This window comes from Prionailurus bengalensis, chromosome D3 (assembly GCF_016509475.1).
Source record: "Prionailurus bengalensis isolate Pbe53 chromosome D3, Fcat_Pben_1.1_paternal_pri, whole genome shotgun sequence".
NCBI classification, from domain to species: Eukaryota; Metazoa; Chordata; class Mammalia; order Carnivora; family Felidae; genus Prionailurus; species Prionailurus bengalensis.
The window spans coordinates 5,901,635-5,923,399 of NC_057356.1; the positions used below are offsets into that span (position 1 = coordinate 5,901,635).

The window sequence follows — 21,765 nt, forward strand, 5'->3', positions numbered from 1 at the left end:
GAGGAACCAAGAAACAGACTCCTAACTACAGAGAACACACAGAGGGTCCCCAGAGGAGAGGTGGGTGGGGGTGGGAGAACTAGGTGATGGGGATTAAGGAGGGCACTTGTCGTGATGAGCCCAGGGTGACGTACGGAAGGGGTGAATCACTATGCTGTATGCCGGAAACTACTATTTTAGGTTAACCATAGGTTAACTCCCCGGAATTAAAACAAAAACGTAAAAAACAAATAATTGCCTACGTCTCTAAACATTTGCTGACTTCATCCAACGAAGAAAAGTTTTAAGAAGACGGCTGCCTGGGCAGAAGCTCTTTCACAAAAGGGCAATGTAAGAAGAGATCAAAGATGCAGACAGGAGCACAGTCAAAAGTCACAGAGTTACGAACGGAGACCGGATATGGAAGCAAGGAGAGTGGACGGCCGCAGCATCATGGACAGTGAGCGTGGCCACCAGGAGGGGCCCCCACGGTGTATGCGTGACACTCTGCGGTGAGCGTGGATGTCACGCCCCTGCTGCGTGGGTCTCTGAGAGGAACACGCCTCCCGTTCGACAGCAGCCCGTTCCTACGCATTTCGCCTTTTCACCACCACCAGAGTCACGGGCGGGGAGCCAGGCTGAATCTGCTGCTTGCTTCTGCCTTGCAAACCCCACATTTGGTCACATCCGGGTACGTTGCCCCCTCAAGACTTCAACCAGCAACTCTTGGACCTGAATTGATTAAGGCTAAACGTGTTGATAAAGAACTATATCAGTAAAAACGTGTCAATGCGTCATGCATAGTTATCTACGATCATGATATAAATTATGTCGGATACAGCTAGTAGGGAAAAACCAGTCCTAAAAAAGAAGTCTCTATTACTTTTTTTTTTTTAAGTTTGTTCATTTTTGAGAGACAGAACACAAGCAGGGGAAGGGCAGAGAGAGAGGGAGACACAGAATCCGAAGCAGTCTCCAGGCTCTGAGCTGTGAGCACAGAACCTGACGCGGGGCTCGAACCCACAAACCGTGAGATCATGACCTGAGCCGAAGTCGGACGCTTAACCGACGGAGCCACCCGGGCGCCCCTCTATTACTTTTTGAAGGACCACGCCTGCAACTCTCAGCCAAAACCATTGGCTGAATCAGAAGAACCCTCCCAGGTAAAATGACCCTAAACTTCCCTGCCCCACCGGGAGCAAACAAAATCTGATTCTTGGAGTTCATCTTCCCTTTTCAACCCGGGGGAAACTGCCCTGTGGGTGACGATGTTTTGCAAACAGAGGTTAAGGGCGCTGCATCCTACTGCAGAGCGCCCAGTGCTAAACAAGGGGCCGCTGAGTCGCAGCGCAGAGACGAGAACCAGAGCTGATCACTCGTGACCGTGGGCTCCGGGCCCGAGTCGTCCAGCCACTTTCTGAGTTAATTCCACCTCTGGAAGTGTGGTGTTGAACACGCAACTTGTTTCCTCGTCCTGTTTTTAACACCCGTGGGTTTGTACATAAGGGAGAAATGGATGTTAAAGGTTGGACAATCCCATAGTAGAGAACCATGAACAGGGTCTTGTGAATTTTCTTCATCAAGTAAGTACTGCTCAGCCATTCTTCTGTTTTAATACCTTTTTAAAGTTTATTTTACTTGTTTTGAGAGAGAGAGAGCGCGCACAGCACATGGGATGGGCAGAGAGAGAGAGAGAGAGAGAGTAAAGAATCCCAAGCAGGCTCCAGGCTTTTTCGTCAGCCCAGAGCCCGACGCAGAGCTAGGACTCGCAAACCACGAGGCCATGACCTGAGCCGAAATCGAGAGTTTGTCGCTTGACCAACTGAGCCACCCAGGTGCCCCTCATCCTTAACCGCATAATACAAGAAGTTGAGGCACACCAGAACTTCGTGGACAAGCTGGAAAGATGAGTTCCCTTTCAGTTCACAAAGCGGAGGCCGGAATTCTGTCTCACACCAAAGGCAGGGTCAGCCAGAGGCAGGGATGGTTGACTGAGCGGGTGCTGGGCATCTGATGAGCCTGTTTCTACAATGAGACGAACTGAAGCCTCTGCATTATGAGGAGAGAGGATTCTGGAGTCGAATCCAGAGCCCATGCACTTAACTGCCTCTTGGCAAATGAAAGGGGAGTTTAAGGAGGAATGAGAAAAGAAGAAAAATGTAAATCAATAAAAACATCAACGTTACAAAAACTAAAATATAAATTATAAAGGTATAAACGTCAATTTATGAAAATACAAGCTGGGGGCGCCTGAATGGCTCAGTCGGTTAAGCGTCCGACTTCAGCTCAGGTCATGATCTCAGATTGTGGGTTCGAGCCCCACCTCAGGCTCTGTGCTGACAGCTCAGAGCCTGGAGCCTGTTTCGGGTTCTGTGTCTCCCTTTCTCTCTCTGCTCCTCCCCTGCTCACACTCTCTCTCTCTCGAAAATAAATAAACATTAAAAAAAAATTTTTTTTTAAGACATGTTGAAGGTTCAATGTTTATGTAAGTCGGTGTGTGTGTGTGTGTGTGTGTGTGCAATCAGCCTATTAACTGGGAACCTGGTTGTGACCAAAGACATCACCTTATTTCAATGGACCAAAAGCACTTCATATTTCCATTTTATTTTAGAAATCTATCTTGACCCACTAATACTATCTCTTTCAGCAAAGGCAAAAACAAAAGGACCCTGAAGTCATTTATCTGCCGCTTTACCTATTGTCAATCAAACAAACTTTTCCCACTGGCTTATAATTTCAACAAAGCTTCATTATTTGTATATAAATACCTAAGGCTTCATTTAGCCATTTCACCACAATCCTGCTCCCATTTAACTCGTCTAAATACGGCCCACTTTACGCACTGAAATTCGAATTTATAAAAGATCTCCTCTCCCAAACCTGCGTGGGGCCCCCGGGAGCCCTCTTCTCCACCAGGCCAGCTCCAACAACAATCCGTTAGTCAGCTTACGGGGGACCCCGCCATCCCCGACGCCCAATCACCTTGTCCTGCCTTCAGCAAGCCCTGTGAAGTCGGTTTAGCAACAATCCTTCCCCTCGATGTTCCCTCAGGAGTTTTCTGTCCCCCGACCCTCCTCACTGTGGACGGTAAATCCCCGGCTGTCTTGGCTGTATTCCTAGTCGCCTGATTGTCACCGCTTCCCCCCACACCCGCCTCCCCGGATAGTCCAGACACCTATCGAGACAGTCCTGAGTAAAGTCTTGCCATTTTAACAAGCATCAGAACAATTTATTCCTTTTTTTTTCCTTATTATTTTTTTAAGTAGCCTCAATGCCGAACGCGGGGCTCAAACTCACGACCCTGATCAAGTCGCGTGCTCCACCGACAGAACCAGCCAGGCCCTCCGGATAATTTATTCTTTAACACGCAAAACATCTCACCACTGACCCTACAGGAAAATATCTGAGTAAAGGAGCACTAACAGAACGACTTTAAAAACCATTATTCAAAACAAGGTGTTCTGAGAGCCTTCCAGAATATGCCTTCTTTCCCGACTCTCCCAGGCGGTCTCGTTTACCCCATGGGATTCAGAAGCAATTCTTAGTTGTTATTCCAATGTCACCTCAGTACAGACCCAGTCACCTCCAGCTGGACCAGACCCCTCTCCCCATCTCCAGTTTTCCCCCACCAGTAACTCCCCCATGACTGTGTTCCAGGCTTCCTGGTTCCGGGCCACTGCATTCCTCCAGCCTCCCTAAACAAATCCTATGTTCCAGTACCTTCCGGCCTCTTCACCTTTGCTTTGGACGTCATCGTCATTCTGGAAGGTCCTACTGCTCGTTCACACCCTCTTGGGTGTCTACACCGTTCCTCTGACTTCAAGCAAGATGTGCTGTGGTCACCTTATCTTCCCTACTAACGAGGTCATGGGAGTCACAGGCCAGGAAAACATTTCGTTTCTTTGCCAGCCACAGAGGATTAGACATGGTGGGTATGCAGTAGATACTCACTGAACAATTGAACAGATGTCACCATTAAACTCAATAGAATGGAAAACAATAAGGGCAAATCTTAAAAGGTGTATTTTCTGGAAGAACATTGTACTTTGACCTCTGCAGAGCCTGACAAATTTAAATTATTCAAAGTAAAAAAGTGCCCCCTGGTGACCACAGCCGGCATTACGTCATGGCCAACAGAAGTGGCCAATTTCAGTGGAGAGGGGGAGAAATGAGTCTTTTTAATTTTTTTTGAATGTTCATTTAATTTTGAGAGAGAGAGAGAGACGAGTATTATCAGGGGAGGGGCAGAGAGAGAGAGAGAGAGGGAGACACAGAAGCAGAAGCAGGCTCCAGGCTCCGAGCAGTCAGCACAGAGCCCGACGCGGGGCTCGAACTCACGGACCGTGAGATCGTGACCTGAGCTGAAGTCGGACGCTTATCCGACTGAGCCACCCAGGAGCCCCAAGAAATGAGTCTTAACTGGGGAAAACAGGGAATTTATCTGTTCCGGTAATCCAGACGGAACATTTCCATCCTGCCTCTCCCGAGCTTCCTGTGTTGATCATTGGCATCACCTGGGATCTGTCTCCAGCTTTAAAAAGATATTGCTCCCCCGTATCGTATCAGGCACAGAGTCTGGGGTCCCCTGCCTCCTGCATCTCTCTCTCCAATCAGTTAGCCTGCGCTCCACACTTGCCTCATCTGTGAAATGGGCACCGTAGCACCTAGTTCCTGAGTTGTCGTCAGGATTGCAGGCCGTGTTACAGGGCCTGCTGCTGTTGAAATACACAAGAGTGTGCTGCTTCCCTTGCCCTCAGCTCTGTGCCTTTAGTCCCCTCCCTAACTCTCTAACTGCATCATTCAGACACTTCAAATTCCAGAAATCCTGAGTTACCTACAGTTCCCCCAAACACACGCTGCGACTTGAGGCCTTCATGTAAATCAGCAGTTCTCAAAGCGCGGTCCCTAGGGCAACAGCATCAGCGTCAGCATCCCCTGGGAACTTGCCAGAGACAAAGATTCTCGGGCCCCACCCCGCGCTCACCGCATCAGAAATGCGGGGTTGGGATCCGTGATCTGTGTGCTCGCGACCCTTCTGGGTGCTTCTGAAGCCAGGCTGAATTTCCAGAACCACTGGCATACATCGCATCCTCTGCTGGGGGGTGCCTTCTCGCTGTACCTGTGAGGCTGTGCCCTGGCGGACTCCTCGGCATCCCCTAAAGCCCTCCTCTAAGCAGCCCGGCCTGGCCTCGCGGCCCTGGGCGGCGCTACCCCTGCTCACACCTCGTAGGTGTTGTTGCCACACTGAGCTGTAACTGTATGTTTGGAAGTCTTTCTCCCGCCAGGTAGAATCTACAGAGCGAGCGGCGTGTCTGATTCTATTCTATTTTCAGCCCCCAACAAGCTGGCTTTCACTTAGGTAGACGCTCGGTGAAAATGCAGGTTCCCCTACGTGACATGACTGGTGGCTTGGCTGGTCGTCACGAGGAAGGATGCAACTCTCTAACTCGTGAGGTAGTGGTTTCGGATTCGGGACATCTGGTGCTGGTCTTCTTTCCATGTTACTTTAAAAGATTTTATTTGCAAATCACATACACCCATCTTTCCACTGCACTGACAGGAAGTCAAATATTGACAATGTGCTGACACCTTTAAAGGTCTTAGCTGAATTTTCTGGCCGTCTTGATAGGCAGTGATTTCCTCCCAAAGATGCAGCACTCAGGATTCGATCGGGTTAAGCAAATAACACGATGTGTGACCTGTGTGCTTAACGGTGGGGGAGGCTGGCCCTGGAGACAGGCTGGCGTGCTTCTCACAGGAAGTGCTTGCTACTTACTAGAAGCAAGTCCTTGGCAGGCTACCCTCTCCGTAATGATGGCCAGAATTTATTCTATGCTCTCTCTGTGCAAGGTCCTCTACGAAGCGCCACCCTGCATCGTCTCCTTTCAGCTTTACAATAACCATAATCAGTAAGTACGATATCATTCCCATTTTACAGATGAGGAATCCGAGGCACAGAGAGGTCGAGCAACTTGCTCAAAATCACACAGCTAGTATATAGGGGGCTGGGATGAAAGCCAGGCGAGGTGCCTACTGTGACACCTTTTTTTTTTTTCCTAAATATTTTTCCAAGATGCCCCCTTTCTTTCTTGTCACTGTTTTTTCATTGTGGTTAAATATATATAATATAAAATTTGCCATCTTAACCGTTTTAAAGCACACAGTTCAGTGGCATTACGTACATCCACAGGTACAGCCATCGCCACCATCCGTCTCCAGAACTTTTTCTCTTCCCAAACTGAAACTCTGTCCCTATAAACACTAACTCCCCATTCTGTCCCCTCAGACCCTGGCAATCACCCCTCTACTTTTTTTTAATCTATGAGTGTGACTACTCTAGGTCCCTAATGGAAGTGAAATGATACGGTATTTGCCCTGTTGTGACCAGCTTACTTCACTCGGCATGCTCGCCTCAAGGGTCACTCACGCTGTAATGTGCCAGACGTCCCCTCCTTTTTTAAGGCCGAATAATATTCCACCATGTGGACAGACCACATTTTTGCTTATCTGTTCATCCATCAATGGACACTTGGGTTGTCTCCACCTTTTGGCTACCTTTGGGCTAATGCTATGAACAGGGTATCCGATATCTGTTAGAGTCCCTGCTTTCGATTCTTTCGGGCATATACTCGGACTGCTGGATCATCTAGTAACTTGAGGACACCTGGGTTTTGGGTTAGCCTTGCCCCCTCACCTCTGCATTTCACTGAACGCTCTTTTCGGCACCCTGTGCATAAAACAGAGGTAGAGTATCTTGTTCCCTCTGAATTGCTACAACCATTTCAGTAAGTATGTTAAGATAGAGATCTCAGATTCTAAAATATAAGGGTAGTTTATAAGTTCCACCCACAGTTGCCTCAAGGCGGAGAAAAGGAGGCAGGAGAAGGAACTTTTCAGCCACTCATAAGCCCATAAGTATGTCTGGTCCGTAGGCTACGATCTGCACTCCCATGCTGCTAACCGCCATTCCTTTCCAGCATTCTTTTTTTTTTTTTTAATGTTTATTTATTTTTGAGAGAAAGAGAGACAGGGCACAAGCAGAGCAGGGGCAGAGAGAGAGGGAGACACAGAATCCGAAGCAGGCTCCAGGCTCTGAACTGTTAGCACAGAGCCCCATGCGGGGCTAGCACTCATGAACCGCGAGATCATGACCTGATCTGAAGTCAGACACTTAACCGACTGAGCCACCCAGGCGCCCCAGCCTTTCTAGCGTTCTTGTACTTAGCAGAACTCTCTTTGGTCAGATAATGGTCTTTGATGACCCCAACAGGAACAAGAAAAGTGGTGCTCAAAACCATGTGTGCTCAAAACCATGAGATCAAGAACTGAGCCGAAATCAAGAGTCAGACGCTTAACCGACTGAGCCACCCAGGCGCCCCACGTCAGGCTTTTTCGTATAATACTACCCCTTACAAAAAAAATTAATTCTATCTTTTGAATGAGTAATCGATTAACTAATTATATCTTTTTTATCTTTCAAATGAGTGATCGATTAAAGCCTCGATATAGTTAATAGAACTTAGAACTAACAAAGAATCTGAAAACATGAGACAAAGTAAACTGCATTTGGAGCATGAGATTCAACACTGAAATTAGGTACGAAAGGCATAAAGTAGAGAGAGAATAGGTGAAAACTTGGGACGCCCACGGTGGTGGCTTTCACAGCATTTGTGGTGAGTCCGAAAAATGTTCTATAGGCAAGGAGAAATGTCTTTTAAAAGCAAGTCGGAGAGCAAGTGAACAGGTTTCGAATCTTCGTAAGGGGGAAAATGTTTAGAAAGTTATAAGGAGTTTGGGGACCGGGATGAATTATTCCAGGGAAGCTGTGGGAGAGCCCCTCCCCCACCGCCCACCCCCATTGACCACTAGAGGGGGCAAATGCCTCCTCTCAGGCCACACCACTGCTGGCCCCAAAATAACCAAGAATTAATTGTCAGCCTCTTTGGCCACGTGACATAGAACTGTCAGGTTTTTGCTGTTCAGTGTCTCCTGTTTACTGATGTAAAATAACTCTGGCATTTAACTCTGCCTCACTAATAAAGTGTACCTGGTGAGGAGGGGTCTGTTATATTTAGTTTTGTTATTAAACGTATCAACTCTAATAAAGGTGACAGCAACACTCTTTCCAGTAGAAACTGAATAACAAAGTAAATTGTTCTTCCATCCATCTTGGGGTTTTTGTTTTGTTTTACAAAAGAAAAACATCTCTCACTATTTTATGGTCTACACAGAGAACATAAACGCTTTCGTATATGATTAATAGTCAACTCTCCACGAGTGAATCAGCAACTTCTAGATTACTGTTCTTTACAAAGGAAAAAAAAAAAATGAACCCCAGATGGGTTTTCCCAAAATTACTGGCCCTCTCCCAAACACCCATGTAACTTGCCTCTTTGCTCAAGGAATGTGAGCTAATTTAATTATATTCTTCAAAACTAAATCATGAAGGCAAATAAAACATAATTAATTCCAAAGCAACATATCTATCTTGTTATTCCACACTCGTGGGGATTATCCAAGCCACTGCTTTACTCCGTGTTAGAATTGTCTGCATATTAAAACTGAATATTAAAATTGTGTCACTATGCAGAAGCAATTATCAGAGGGAGCAGAGGACTTTGGGGAACTTGTAAGCTATTCTGTGCATTTTCTTTGAGAGCGTGAGAAAAAGAGCAGAGAAGAGACGCTGGCTGGTGCTAACATGTTGCTGAGAAGTACGAGCCACGGTCGTCCCTGAGTGGCCTCTCAAGAATTTCCGGCATTGAGCACGTGAGGTCGACAACAATCTATGTCTCCCAGGCATCCCGCAGCCCAAGGACCTCTTGAGGATCTTGATTAGCACTTACACTGAGACAGAAACACTTACGCAGTAAAGAGCTATTCACGCATCCTCCTGCCTGCCACTCACCATGGGGAAGGACAAACGACTTGGCCAATGTGAAGCCAAAACACTGGGGGAACCAGAAAAAGACCTGAAAATACTGACTCGCTAATGCCCAAGGCGTGTGATCAAAGACGAGTTCACGGGCTACGGTTTCCATTTCCTTCCTTCCTCAAAATGGCTGTTGGATACATTTATTTTTGTTTATCCACATGAGGCAGAAATTTCAGTTGGGCTGGTCTTGCCCAATAGTTTTGCTAACTAACGCTTCGATGGTACATGGTCAGTCTGCACCCGGTCAAGAGGGGCCCCCACTCAGACCCCTGCGGGAGCCACCGGGTGAGCCAACCCAGAGCGCTGCCTCAGGCTCCCAACATCCCTGCCCTGGAGGGTCCTTCCCAAACAGCCCAGGCCCTGCCTTCAGGGCCTGCATGAGCCCCTTCTTCCAGTACTATCTCCAAAGAGCCGGCTGCTGGTATAGACACTCCAGCCTGAGGACCAATAAAGGGGCAATGGTAGGGTGGGGTGGGGGTGGAGAACGGCCAGTCCACCCTCCAGGGCCGTCACGACCAACATGGCATTTGGAGAAGTCACAGCGCTCTGAAGTTGGGCAGCCTTTCACTAGGAGACTAGAACATATTTATTTTAGGGGACGCTTTGTTAGCTTGATTTATAACTCTTGCGATCATAAATCAAGCTAGCGGTTTGATTCACTATGGGTGTGGGTTTCCACTTCGACAGACGTGGGTCTCTACTTGTACTCTCGCCCAAGCCCCAAACACATTAGAGGCTGCATTAGTCAGGGTTCTCCAGAGAAACAGAACCAATAGGATATATATAGATATAAAGAAAGAGATTTATTGTAACAGATTGGCGCACATAGATACACGCACACAGCATGAGCCTGTGGGGTTCAGAAATAAAACACAGGGCAGCGGAGTCCATAAAAGTCAAACTGCAGAGTTGGGAAAGCTCAAATGAGCGGCACCAGCAGTGAACATAAGAAACCATACATGCACCACGATAAAAAAGAAGAAGAAGAAGAAGAAGAAAAGAAATGTATGCACTCCATCTCGCACTCCAAAATCATGGGATTTCCCATCCAATGAGGACTATGGAGTTTCAAGCTTGTTTACTTAAATTATAAAGGAAAGGGCAATGAACGTGCCAAATAATAAAAATCCGACCATATTTTTTGTGTTTTCTTTTCAACTGGCAATAGCATCACTCACCAGCGAGTTAGCATATACTGCAAATGAAAAAAAAAAGAACACGCGTTGTGTATTCACTGAAGGAAAAATGAGCATCCAATCTGAAAATGATGATCTTATAAGTTGTTTGCAAGGCACACGGCTAACACAAAATGACACGGGTTTCCAGGTCGCTGATCAAACATTCCAGAAGAGATGGGCAAAATCTAGACAAGAGTGATGAACTGGGAAATGGCCTTATAAATATTTTTTTTTATTTTTATTTACTTGATTAATTTATTTTAGAAAGTGAGCAGGGGGAGGGGAGCAGAGGGAGAGAGAAAGAGAAAGAGAAAAGAGAAACACAGAGACAGAAAGAGAGAGAGAGAGAGAGAGAGAGAGAGAGAGAGAGAGAGAGAGAGAGAGAATCTCAAGCAAGCTCCATGGTCAGCACAGGGCCTGACACGGGGTCTGATCCCACAACCCTGGGATCATGACCTGAGCCGAAATCAAGAGTTGGACACTCAACCAACTGAGCCACCCAGGCGTCCCTGGCCTTGCAAATATTAAAGCTATAATAAAGATACAGGAATTAAAAATACTGAATGGAATAGAAATAGACCCAAATACATATATGAGAAGTTGGCTTATAATACAGTTGGCATTTCAAGTCTGTGCAGACAAGACTCAATAAATAGTCATAGGATAAGCAGCCATTGGAGAAAACGTTCACTTGAGTCTTTACCACCTGCCTTACAAAAACCAAAGATTTAAAATTTAAATCAAAGATTTATACATTTCAAAAAAAAATCACAGAAGTAGTAAGAGAAAACATGGGAGAAGTTTCCATGAACAGAGGACAGTTGGAAATGTCCATTAAAGCAGATGGAACCATTAAAACATTAGAAGGTGTACATGTGAATGTGCTGATATCGAACAGCCACGAAGATGTGTGCTAAGTGCAAATCACATCACAGCACACGTACAGAATTTGCTCATTTTTCCAGAAAAAGTCAGGCTACGCCCATACACGTACGTATATATGTGAAGAACTATGTTGACGCAGAACTCAAGGCAACACCAACGTAACAAGACAAAGACTGGCATTTTACCTCCATAAAGGGTACAACTAAAAACTACATCATGGGCATTTGTTACACAGCGAACAGCACAGAATTAGAAATACCACAGAGAAATTAACCAAACCAGAATGATAGTGAAAAATAATAGATCAAGTTGAAAAAAGTAAATACAGAATACAAAGGGTTTGAGTGATACAGAAAATTAAGTTTAAAGGTATCAATCGTGGGGCACCTGGGTGGCTCAGTCAGCTAAGCACCCAACTTCGGCTCAGGTCATGATCTCGTGGTTCATGAGTTCAAGCCCCATACTGGGCTCTGTGCTGACAGCTCAGAGCCTGGAGCCTGCTTCGGATTCTGTGTCTCCCTGCCCTTCTCCTGCTTGTGCCCCATCTCTCTCTTTCAAAAATAAACATTTTTTTTTAAATGTTTAAACTAAGGAAAGGAAGAAGATGTGATTGATGATACTAGAAGAGTAATAAATAAGAATACAGCCAGCAGAATTGATCACCAAATCCAATGTCCACTTCTTAGAGAATAACAGTAAAACTAACATACTGGGGCAAGTGTGATACGAAAAAAGGAAGGAAGGAAGGAAGGAAGGAAGGAAGGAAGGAAGGAAGGAAGGAAGGAGAGAGAGAAAGAAAGAAAGAAAGTAAATACAGGAGTTATCAGAAAAGGTTATTCATCAAAATGACAGTGAGAGCCAAGACCTTAAGAGTTACCTACATCTCTAAAAGGAGATGTCCAAAAACAGGATGATTTTTATGGGAAACTAGAAATCCTCAAAAATGAGGGAGAAAATCTGAATAGTCTTGAAAAGATGTAAAAATGTTAACACTTGGTAAGTTCCACCTGTAGAACCCATGCCACCTTGGATGAGTTGTATCACCCTTTCAAAGCTCAAATGACTGATTGAAACATTCATGCCAGATGTCGACTTAGTTCTGTACTCTGGGCAAGCGGTGAAGGGCATAGATATTTATGTGCTATATAAGCTCTTCTGGAACGAAGATTAAATACTACTAAATCCTTTCTTAAATAAGAAACCATAACCTCTTAATAGTATATTAACCGGGTATATTTTCAAAAACTGGACGACCGGGACCACCTGGGTGGCTCCGTCGGTTGAGCGTCCGACTCTTGATTTCGCCTCAGGCCAGGATCCCAGGGTTGCAGAGTGTGGAGCCTGCTTGAGACTCACTCACTCTCTCTCTCTCTCTCTCTCTCTGCCTCTTTCCCACTCATGCTCTCTAAAATTAAATTAAAAAATTTTTTTAAAGAATTAGGTAACTAAAAAAAGGTGTTATCTTTATTTTTCAAAATGACTCAATACAGGAACAGGTTGAGAGGAACAGCAACAGGTGAGAATCCTTATTAGTTTGACAGGTTGGTTTATTTTTAATATTTACCTAACAAACGAATTTAAGGCCATCAAACCCTTAACTCATCTTGGTCCCATCCAACCAGGTGCCTTATGTGACACCATCATGGCGCTCCATTTCCAAATGACGTGTACTTGTTTGTATTGCCTTCTTAGCTGCAAACTTGGAGAGGGAGGAGGACGTCCTGTTGTGTTTTATTTCCAAGGGCGGAAGGATTTTTGGCCCTTTCTCGGCAACCTCAATATTTATTGCGTTATAGTCAGAGAATGGGACCTGCGAGATTTTCCACATCCTGGAATTTGGTGAGATTTTCTCTCCAGCATAAACATGGTCAATTATCATGAATGTTCCAAGTGGGTCTGTCGGCACACAGTTCAGAGACAACTGACACGTCGTTTGTTAATGAAGCTAGTTGAGTAGTCAGATCTTTCTTAGATGATTGGAAGATTAAGGAGATGTGGGTGAAAAGAACATGCTGTGGTTAGGGATTACCAGATATCTCACTGCGTTTCTAAAAACAAACTGCCTATCTTCCAAAGCTATGTTGGCCAAATAAAAGCACACAGCGATCTTCTTGACAAAGTTCCTAAGTCGATGCCGTTTACCTCGCTAATTCTACTTTGATGGACAAGGCTACCACTACTTGCTCACTCTCCGCGAGCACTTGCTGAGGTCTCCCCACTCCTTTATTTTCAACCTTTTGGGTTATTTCGAATGGTCTCTCGTCATCGACCTATACACATTTGTGGCGAAGCTTGTAATTCAACCTGACAATGTCTGTAAATGGCATAATTTAACCCGTGCACCTTTTCTGTGATTCACGTTATGTTTCACTTTACCCCTCTACCATCTTGTTTTACACTGAGCTTTTTAAAATTTCTTTTCCTGATAGTTCCTGGATCAAGTGATCTCAGTGTGAAGCACACAGAGAATGCAGTTCTCTCCAAACGCTGGCATCGGCAGTTACGGTGTGGCGGCAACAGCTACAGAAACACAGCCTCCGGCACCCCCCCACCCCCAGGCCCAGCCTCCTGCTCAGTCTCCCCTGGATGTAAGCGGGACTTCCCCTCTGGACTCCAACCCTGTGGGTCTCCAGCTCACCTCAGAAAGGGAGGAGGGGGGCACATAGGGATAAAGGAGTGCCAGGGCTGAGAAGCACATTTTGGAGACGGGATGAAGGCTCAAGGTGACGGACTTAAATGTTAATAAAGAGATAACACCTGAACTTTGTGCTCCAGGCAAGCGAAGTGGGGCACAGAAATTAAACACGGAAGAACACAACGCCAAGTGGTGTAATAGGTTTATTTGAGAAGCTGAACACGAGCCACACCAGCACTGGGAACCTCACTCCGACGTTACAGCAAGAACTGCCTTCTTTGCAACCAAGAGGCAAACTGTGTTGTAGCTTCAGCGCGTCCGTTCAGAGCCAGTTCCTTCCACTCCCCAGCCAGCCCCTCGGAAACACCTGGCTGTTCTCACCTCCGCAGGCCTTCCTGCACGGCTCACAGAGCTTCTCTTAAGCACATTACATTACGCCATGACACCGTAACACAGCTCATCCGTGACGACCAGGGTACAAACATGCGCATATGTATCTCGTTTTATGCCAAAGGCCTTCTCTCCGCGACACAGCACAGTGTTATTTTTTTTCCTTCCATTTATTACACCCAACATTTTCTATTCCTTCCAGTGACCCGCCTCTGTTCTGGACTCTTAGGCACCCCCCTGCATAGTGAATAACCATGTGGTTAAATCAGATAATTTCCCTCAATTGGCTTTTTTTTTTTTTATCAGAGTCACATTTAATGAAAGCCCTTCTTCCTAGAAAAACACACATACCTGCAGATACACAAAATTCTGCATACAATTTAAGAAGGTTCTCGACTTCTCTGAAACCCATCTACAGATATCAGGCTTAATGTCGCTCTCCAGACACAACACTCCCACTGTAATTCATGAGGCAGGGAAGGCCCGGGTCTGGGCCAGCACAGAGGAGGAGGGGAAGTCTCTGAGTGAACCCATTTTCAGAAATATTGCTTAGTAAATATAGCTGGCAAGGTACCCACGAGTTGGGAGTCTAAAAAATACATAAATACACCTGAAAACCAAGAAAAGCGACTTTTATATGCCATTATTTTACTCTAAAAATGTTTATTTCATTTGCACACGCCTAAATCTGAACAATAAAAGCGCTTTGGTATGAGAGTCACCTTCCTTTGAGATCTATGCCAAGCTCCCGCTGACGTGTGTAAACAAAGCCCAAGGCCCTGGGATCTTTGGATGTGCTCATGTGCCTAACACGGGATGATTTAAAGAAGGTTTTCATTTACTTACGATCTGAAAAGTGCTCTAACTCTGTACACTAGGAGTGGTCACAAAGACACCCACGGCCTCCCTGCCCCTTAGGGGTTTGGGGAAATGGGGCCTGTGGAAGCTTGGAGCTCACGGTCTCACAGCTGCCCTCTTCTGGCTGAAACACGTATTTTACCATCGTACAGACGGTCCGTCCCATTCCAGCCGGGACCCAGCACACAGTCTTTCCACGGTTTCCACGAGGAGTTCCACGTGGACCAAGCATCCCCAGACTTCAAGGAAGGAGTCTGTGGTCGTAAGGGTTCACCCATGATGGCGCGCAACCCTCCACCACCCTGCTCACCCGGGTCCCTCTCCCACTACCTTTCCAGTTCTACTCTTACTTTCTTGTCCCGGGCTATCCTGGGAGAGGCCAGTTGTCCCGCCTACCTTCTCCAGGTCCTACCCCACATTTAGATGCCCAAACCCATCCCAGTGGGCCTCAGCAGAACAGAGGAGCCCCAAGAACATGACTCATCTTCCCGAACAGACGAGTGGGACTACTTTTCTCCTGCCATATTACGAAATGCTAGGCACTTTATACATGCTTATTTAGTCCTCCCAACTATTTCGGGAGTTCGGTGTTTCCAAAACCATCTTACGGTGAGAAACCTGAGGTTCGGAGACGTTGAGCTGCATAAGGTCACGGAGGAAGAGCTCTGCCACGCTCAGTTTTCCTATCTCTTGCGGTCTCGATCTTAACTCAGCGACGCTATTTATGTTTGGCTCCTGCCTGTGGTGGTGCTCGCCTCTTCCTCATCTCTCCCCTCGGGGCTTGATCTCACCACTGAGTACTTTTTCCAAGTGCTTCTGATATCTGCTTCCCATTCACCTGGTTTTTCAAATTCCTGAGCGAGTTGGACAGAAAAACTGTTTCACGATTCAACATTCTTTAGGATAACAGAACCAAGTGTTGGGAAATCCCTCAGAAAGCATCATGCTCAAGCTCACACGACCCAAAAGAATCCGACAACTTCCTCGAGGTGGCCGGGCACCCGTGTCTTCTACAGCAGACCATCTGGATGTCTGGGGATCTCCGACTCGATACAGTTCTTAAAGGAGCACTCGCCACTTATTCAGGGGTCCCCAGGTCAGTGGGCTGTGAAGTCAGCCATGACTTCTTTCTCACATCCGAAATCTTAGTAGGAGCCAAAAGTGACTCCGCGAGCGACACTTGAGCCCACGTGTGACCTCTCTTCCCAAACCCTCTCGCGTCAAAAGGCCAGTTTGGGCGGCTTCCCCTCTGACAGTCGGAGTGGGACGCAGACTGTCCCCTCAAAGCCAGCAGACGCCAGAAGCACCGTCCAAAGCCTGTGGCACGGAGCACGGGCCAGCATGGCTTCCCCTGGGACTTCTGTCCCACCACAGCAGGAGTCGGCCGCAGCCTTCAGGGACCAGAGCAGGGCTTCACAAAGTTAAACAAAAGCCTGTGGGCACTAGGCAGGTGATACAAATGACCAACGCGGGTCACACAGGGACCAGGAATTTGTTGCCGACATTCAAAACTCATGTTTTATCTAAAACACTTTAAAACATTAAATTTTATCTAAAAATTCAGCTTGCTGGTTTTCTCTTAAAAGAGCAGAGCATGTGGGAACCTTTGGCCTATATTCTAGCATGGAAATAAACAGCTACAGGCAAGCAGGGGCCATCCCTCCAGAAAGGCATGCTTTTTCCAGTTTGCCACAGACCTTGCACCTCCTCTCTGAATTACTCCGGATGCAATTCAGTCATTTGTTACTTGCTTGGGCCATGGTGTCCTCACAACTTGATTTGCTGGGACAGTCCCGGTTCAGGCCTGTGGTCCTCATTAACAGCACCCCCTATACTCTTAAGTGCCCAGTTTGGGCAGTAAATCATATGGTCACCCTAGGCATAATACCCAGTAATACACAAGCCATCCCCAATTGCGCGCGCTCTCTCTCCCCCTCCCCCTCACACACACAAAACACACGACCACTGAATTCACACAACCACGTGTCAAGCACAGAACCCTGTTATAAAGTGATTTTATTAAATTGATTTGGACATACTGTAGGTCAAATAATATTTTCCGAAGATAACAATTATGGACTTTAAAGCTCGACATAAAATTAGTAGCTTCAAAAGTGTTAGTCATATCCCCCAGCAACAGCATGATAAAATAATTCAACTATGTAGAAATATAGAACTCTAGGACTAGCTGGAAACTCGGAAATCATTTAGCCTAATGTCCTCATTTCGTGAGAAAACCAGACTCCACGATTAGGCGATTTGCCCAAGCTCACACACCTAATAGTAATAAAGCTAGAAATCAAACTGATTTTTCCTAAAACTAAAATCCTACCGATGATATTTCAGCTGTCTCTCTACCAACTAAAAGTCTAGGCGGCTCTCTAACACCGCAGCCTACCGCGACATGGACAAGGGTAAGACACTACAGTAAATCGTAGTCGAGGGCGTCAGGCCTGGAAGAGGCTTCCCCCAGTGACTCGGCTGGCCCTCTCCTGGGAAAGGAGGACGCACAGGAGGAGGGACTTCCCAAAGGCTGTGAACAGAGCTATCTGGATGAAAATCCAAACAGGGATACATTTACCCCCGGAACCCCATCTCTAGTTTCATGGCCCACCCACTAAGTTATGTGCTCCTTTTAAATCTCCTTTATGCCTTGAGGTTTTAGTTACACAAAAACCCCTTCCAGTCAAACAGAAAAACTTAACTCAAATATGAAGAGAAAATCAAGCTTTGTTTCAGCATTTTGACGACTGTTTTGGGTAGTTCATTTCCCAACCTCTTAAGACAGTTGACAGACACTGTGAACCTGCTCACCCATTTCAGAGCTTCAAAGACCCTTAAACTTCCCCCAAAGACTTCCTGAGCATAAGGACTACATGTGGGAAATCAATGGAAACAGGAATGAGAAGAGAAACAAAGTTAAAAATTAGGTGCTTTTTGTTCTCGTCATTGGGGACTTTTGGTCTTCTAAACATTCCTTGAGTCCTTCCACATGAGTTTTTAATATCAATCTAGCCACAAAAAAAAAAAAAAAAAAAAAAAAAAAAAAAAAAAAAAAAAAAGAGCAAGAACAAGAAGGAGAAAAGAAAAAAGGGCCTATAAACGTCAGAATACTGAGCAACCCAGCATCTCCCCCCTCCCCGCTGCTCGCTCCGCTCCGGCGCCCAGCCGCCTTCCACTCCACAGACGCAGGCGCGGTGGCGGGGCCGGCCGGCCAGTGCCTCCAGCCTTGCACGCTCCCTCCGATGCCACCCTCAGAAAGGCCTTCCCTGACTGCCGTCTAATGATGCCCCACCCCCACCCACCCCCACTCTAAATCCTCACCCTAGTTTATTTTCTTCATAGCACTTAATCACTATCTCAAACTACGTTATGTATTTGCTTACTTGCGTATCGTCTCCTCCACCAGAAGTAAACTCCATGAGAGTAGGGCCCTTGTCTGTCTTACTCAGTGGTATTCCCAGCACCTAGCACAGTGCCTGGCACACAGGAGGTGTTCAATAAATACTTGTTGAATGAACGAAGAAAGGAAAGGAGAGAGTAACATAGACATTCATGCCTAAAAATGAATGGATACATAATCCTCAGTGAAGGTACTGAGGACTCCTACACATTATTGCCCAAAATTACAGAGACTAAACATTATTCGTGACTCCTTCCGACCATCCACTTCTCCTATGGTCTCCCCTGGCTAGTAAGGAGCTCCATGTGTTTACAAGAGGAGCCCGAGAGGGCAATTCTGGATGGAGAAAAGTTCTAACTTCGCTTGCTTGCTTCTTCCTATTTACATTCAGCTATTTCCCAAAAAAAAAAAAAAAAAAAAATTCAAGTTAAAAATACGTGATGAAACCACTAGAAAATTAGGTCTAACATAGAGACACAGTGATTAGCAGAATCCACAAGAATTTTTTTGAAAAGTTCAAGGGCATGTATGTCTGCCAATGATTTTTCTGACAGGCCAGTGAATGGAAATTATGAGTCACCTAAAATCTAAAATGAAATTTAATGCCATCTAGGAAGGGGTGGATATTTATGGGTGTTTTGAGGACACACAGGTAAAGTGGGTTCAGAAATAATGGGATATATGGAAAGATATGTAAGGGCTGAATCAAGTGAGAACCTCAGAAATACCAGAACACTATCTCAGTGGGAGCTGTCCATCTTCAAATGCATTCATTAACCAGTATGTCCGAATCAAGAGAAGGAAGGGCATGAGCTCCCGAAGGGGGAATCACCGGGATAACTTTTAAGTAAAGCATAGACAGAGGGTGACTCAGGAGGCTGGGCAATGATCACGGTTTCCTGTGTAGTATTTCCAAGTACTGAGGCATCATGCCCAAATCCCAGGAAACACACACCCATGACTGGGACCTCACAGCCCATCTGGGGCAGACACTCAGAGGGATTCCAGATTCAAAGTCGTGGAACATACTTGGCATGAATCCAAAAAACAAAACAAACAAACAAACAAAAACCAGAAAAACCAACCTCACATATGCCTCTTCAAAAAGAATGTCCTGCTGGGGCTTGCTGTAAAAATTTCTTGGGTCAATGTAGGTATTTACAGGGTTTCCTTCCTAGTGGCACTTATGGGTTTTAAGAATTTTAACTGTTAGCAAAACACTCTATATAACTGATATTTTGAGATGGTTTCTCTCCTTTGTGTGTACTCTCTGGTGAATGCAGAGGCTGGTGCTCTGACTAAAGGCTTTCCCACACTCATCACATTTAAAAGGTTTCTCCCCAGTGTGCACTCTCTGGTGGATGCAGAGGCTTGAGCTCTGGCTGAAGGCCTTCCCACACCCACAACATCTATAGGGTTTCTCCCCAGTGTGCACCCTCTGATGGATGCAGAGGCTCGAACTCTGGCTGAAGGCCTTCCCGCACTCATAACATTTATAGGGTTTCTCTCCTGTGTGAACTCTCTGATGCATGCAGAGGCTAGAAGTATGCCTGAAGGCCTTCCCACACTCTTCACATTTAAAGGGTTTCTCGCCCGTGTGGACTCTCTGATGCATGCAAAGATTTGAACTATTACTAAAGCCCCTTCCACACTCACTACAGACATAGGGCTTCTCACCTGTATGAACTCTCATGTGAATTTGAAGATGTGAGCTCCAATTGAAGGCTTTGCCACACTCATAGCATTTATAGGGCTTCTCCACTGTGTGGATTTTCTTATGTCTGTTAAGTTTTGTTGTAGTACTAAAATCCTTACCGCAATCATCACATTTATAGACCTTCTCTCCTGTGTGGTCTCTCCAATGAATATGAAGTTCTGATATATGAAAGAAACCCTTATCACACTTATCACATTTATGGGGCTTCTCAGCAGTGTGGATTTTCTGATGCATAAAAAGATCTGCTCTCTCAGAGAAAAATTCCCTACACATGGGGCACTTGTAGATCATTTTTCCTATTTGGTATCGTGATTTAGAGGAGGAAATTTCCTTACGACTACTATAGTTGAAGGATTGCTATTTCATAGAGTCTCTTATTTGGCCATCCTGGCAGTCTATCTCAGGCTTGCTCTATTCGGTAGGGCTATGGTTGGCCTAAGCTTCTCCCTGCCCGTCTTTCTATGGAAGGTTTCTTCCTGCATAGTGCTCCTCACTCAGTATTATTACTGATCATAAAGTGACATTTACTCCCACATGAATTCTGTAACTCATGAACACAGAACTTTCCTTCAGATCCTGAGTTGTCAACATCCCAAGGGGCTCCCAAGGTGCAAACCTCTGCGTTTTTAAGCCCCCGGAATCTTCTTCTTGTAGAACAATCTCGTACTTCCCACTTCTAGAAAAAGGACCGCACAGTGTCCCCTGCGGTGGAGGGTGAGATACTGCGTGTTGATCTCGATCCCCTGTAGCCTCCCCTTGAAGAGTCAGTATGACGTTCTGCCTCCTACACATCAGACAGAAGCCTTCCCAGGAAGCAAGCTCCTTGGGTTCCACGTGTGCCAATCCTTCCTTCTGGGGATTCCCTACATGGGTATCACTCCAGTCTCCTGTAACGAAAACATAAGCAAATATATTGAAAATGCCTCTTTTCCAGCAAATGCTACTGGTTCCATAATTAATTTCATATAAATGTGACACAGTAATACAGACCTTTTTTGATCTCGAGGAAGAAGCTCTCTTATCTTCCAGAGAGATGTATCTCTTAGATTTGCAGGTCTGAAGAAGAGAATTTGTAGATATCATGCTCCTGTTCATAGCCCAAGTATATATAATCCACTTACAACCACTTATTGTAATTATCTAAACATCGTCAAGGGAATATTATTGAAAAAGAAAAGAAATCCTCAGAAGACCTGAATGTGAGAAGCAGCTGTCTTGCATAAAGGAGCAAGAAGGAAAACTATCTCCACTTTGAACTTCAGAAAGGACAGTGCTGCTTTAGACCTAAAACATCAGATTTGAGTAGCCTTCTGGCCTACAGGAAGAATAAATATATGACAAAGTGGTATCGAATGCCATTCCCTTGTTGAATTGTCCTCACTGGTTTCCTGATGTAATTAAAATCCAAACCTTTAAGTGAACACCCAAGGCCCTGCATGACCTTACCTCCAACTCTCCCCCACACCTCGCTGTGCTTTCTATTTCAGTTCGCAACACCCCAAGCTAGGGCCTGAAATGCTTGTGTGGGCCTTGCTGTGTCAGCTGCCCCTCCCTTACCTAAAGAAGGCCCCTTGCTGAGACTCTCTTTTGATTCCTTCAAAGCACATATGACTTGTAATTTTCTCACTGTTCCTTGGTTTTTGATAGATCTCCTGTACTAAGATGTAAATGCCATGAGCGAGGAACTGTGTGTGCTGCTCACTGTTACGTTCTGCTGAAGGGGAGGTGTTCAATTCATACGTGCTGCATATGCATCTATGGAATATTTCCCAACACCCTCTCGTC

The 21,765-nt window shown here is 45.7% G+C and overlaps 1 protein-coding gene across 1 annotated transcript in view; it reads right to left on the minus strand.

The window, feature by feature from the left end:
• Positions 1 to 16,859: 16,859 nt before the first annotated feature.
• Positions 16,860 to 21,765, minus strand: part of LOC122470913 (collagen alpha-1(I) chain-like) — a 67,648-nt gene continuing 62,742 nt past the window's right edge. The window contains exons 6-7 of the mRNA XM_043559161.1: positions 20,971 to 21,036; positions 16,860 to 20,867 (exon numbers count right to left, since the gene is read on the minus strand). Of these exons, the coding sequence (XP_043415096.1) occupies positions 20,844 to 20,867; positions 20,971 to 21,036 (90 nt within the window). The 3' untranslated portion in view covers positions 16,860 to 20,843. The remainder of the gene's footprint in view (positions 20,868 to 20,970; positions 21,037 to 21,765) is intronic.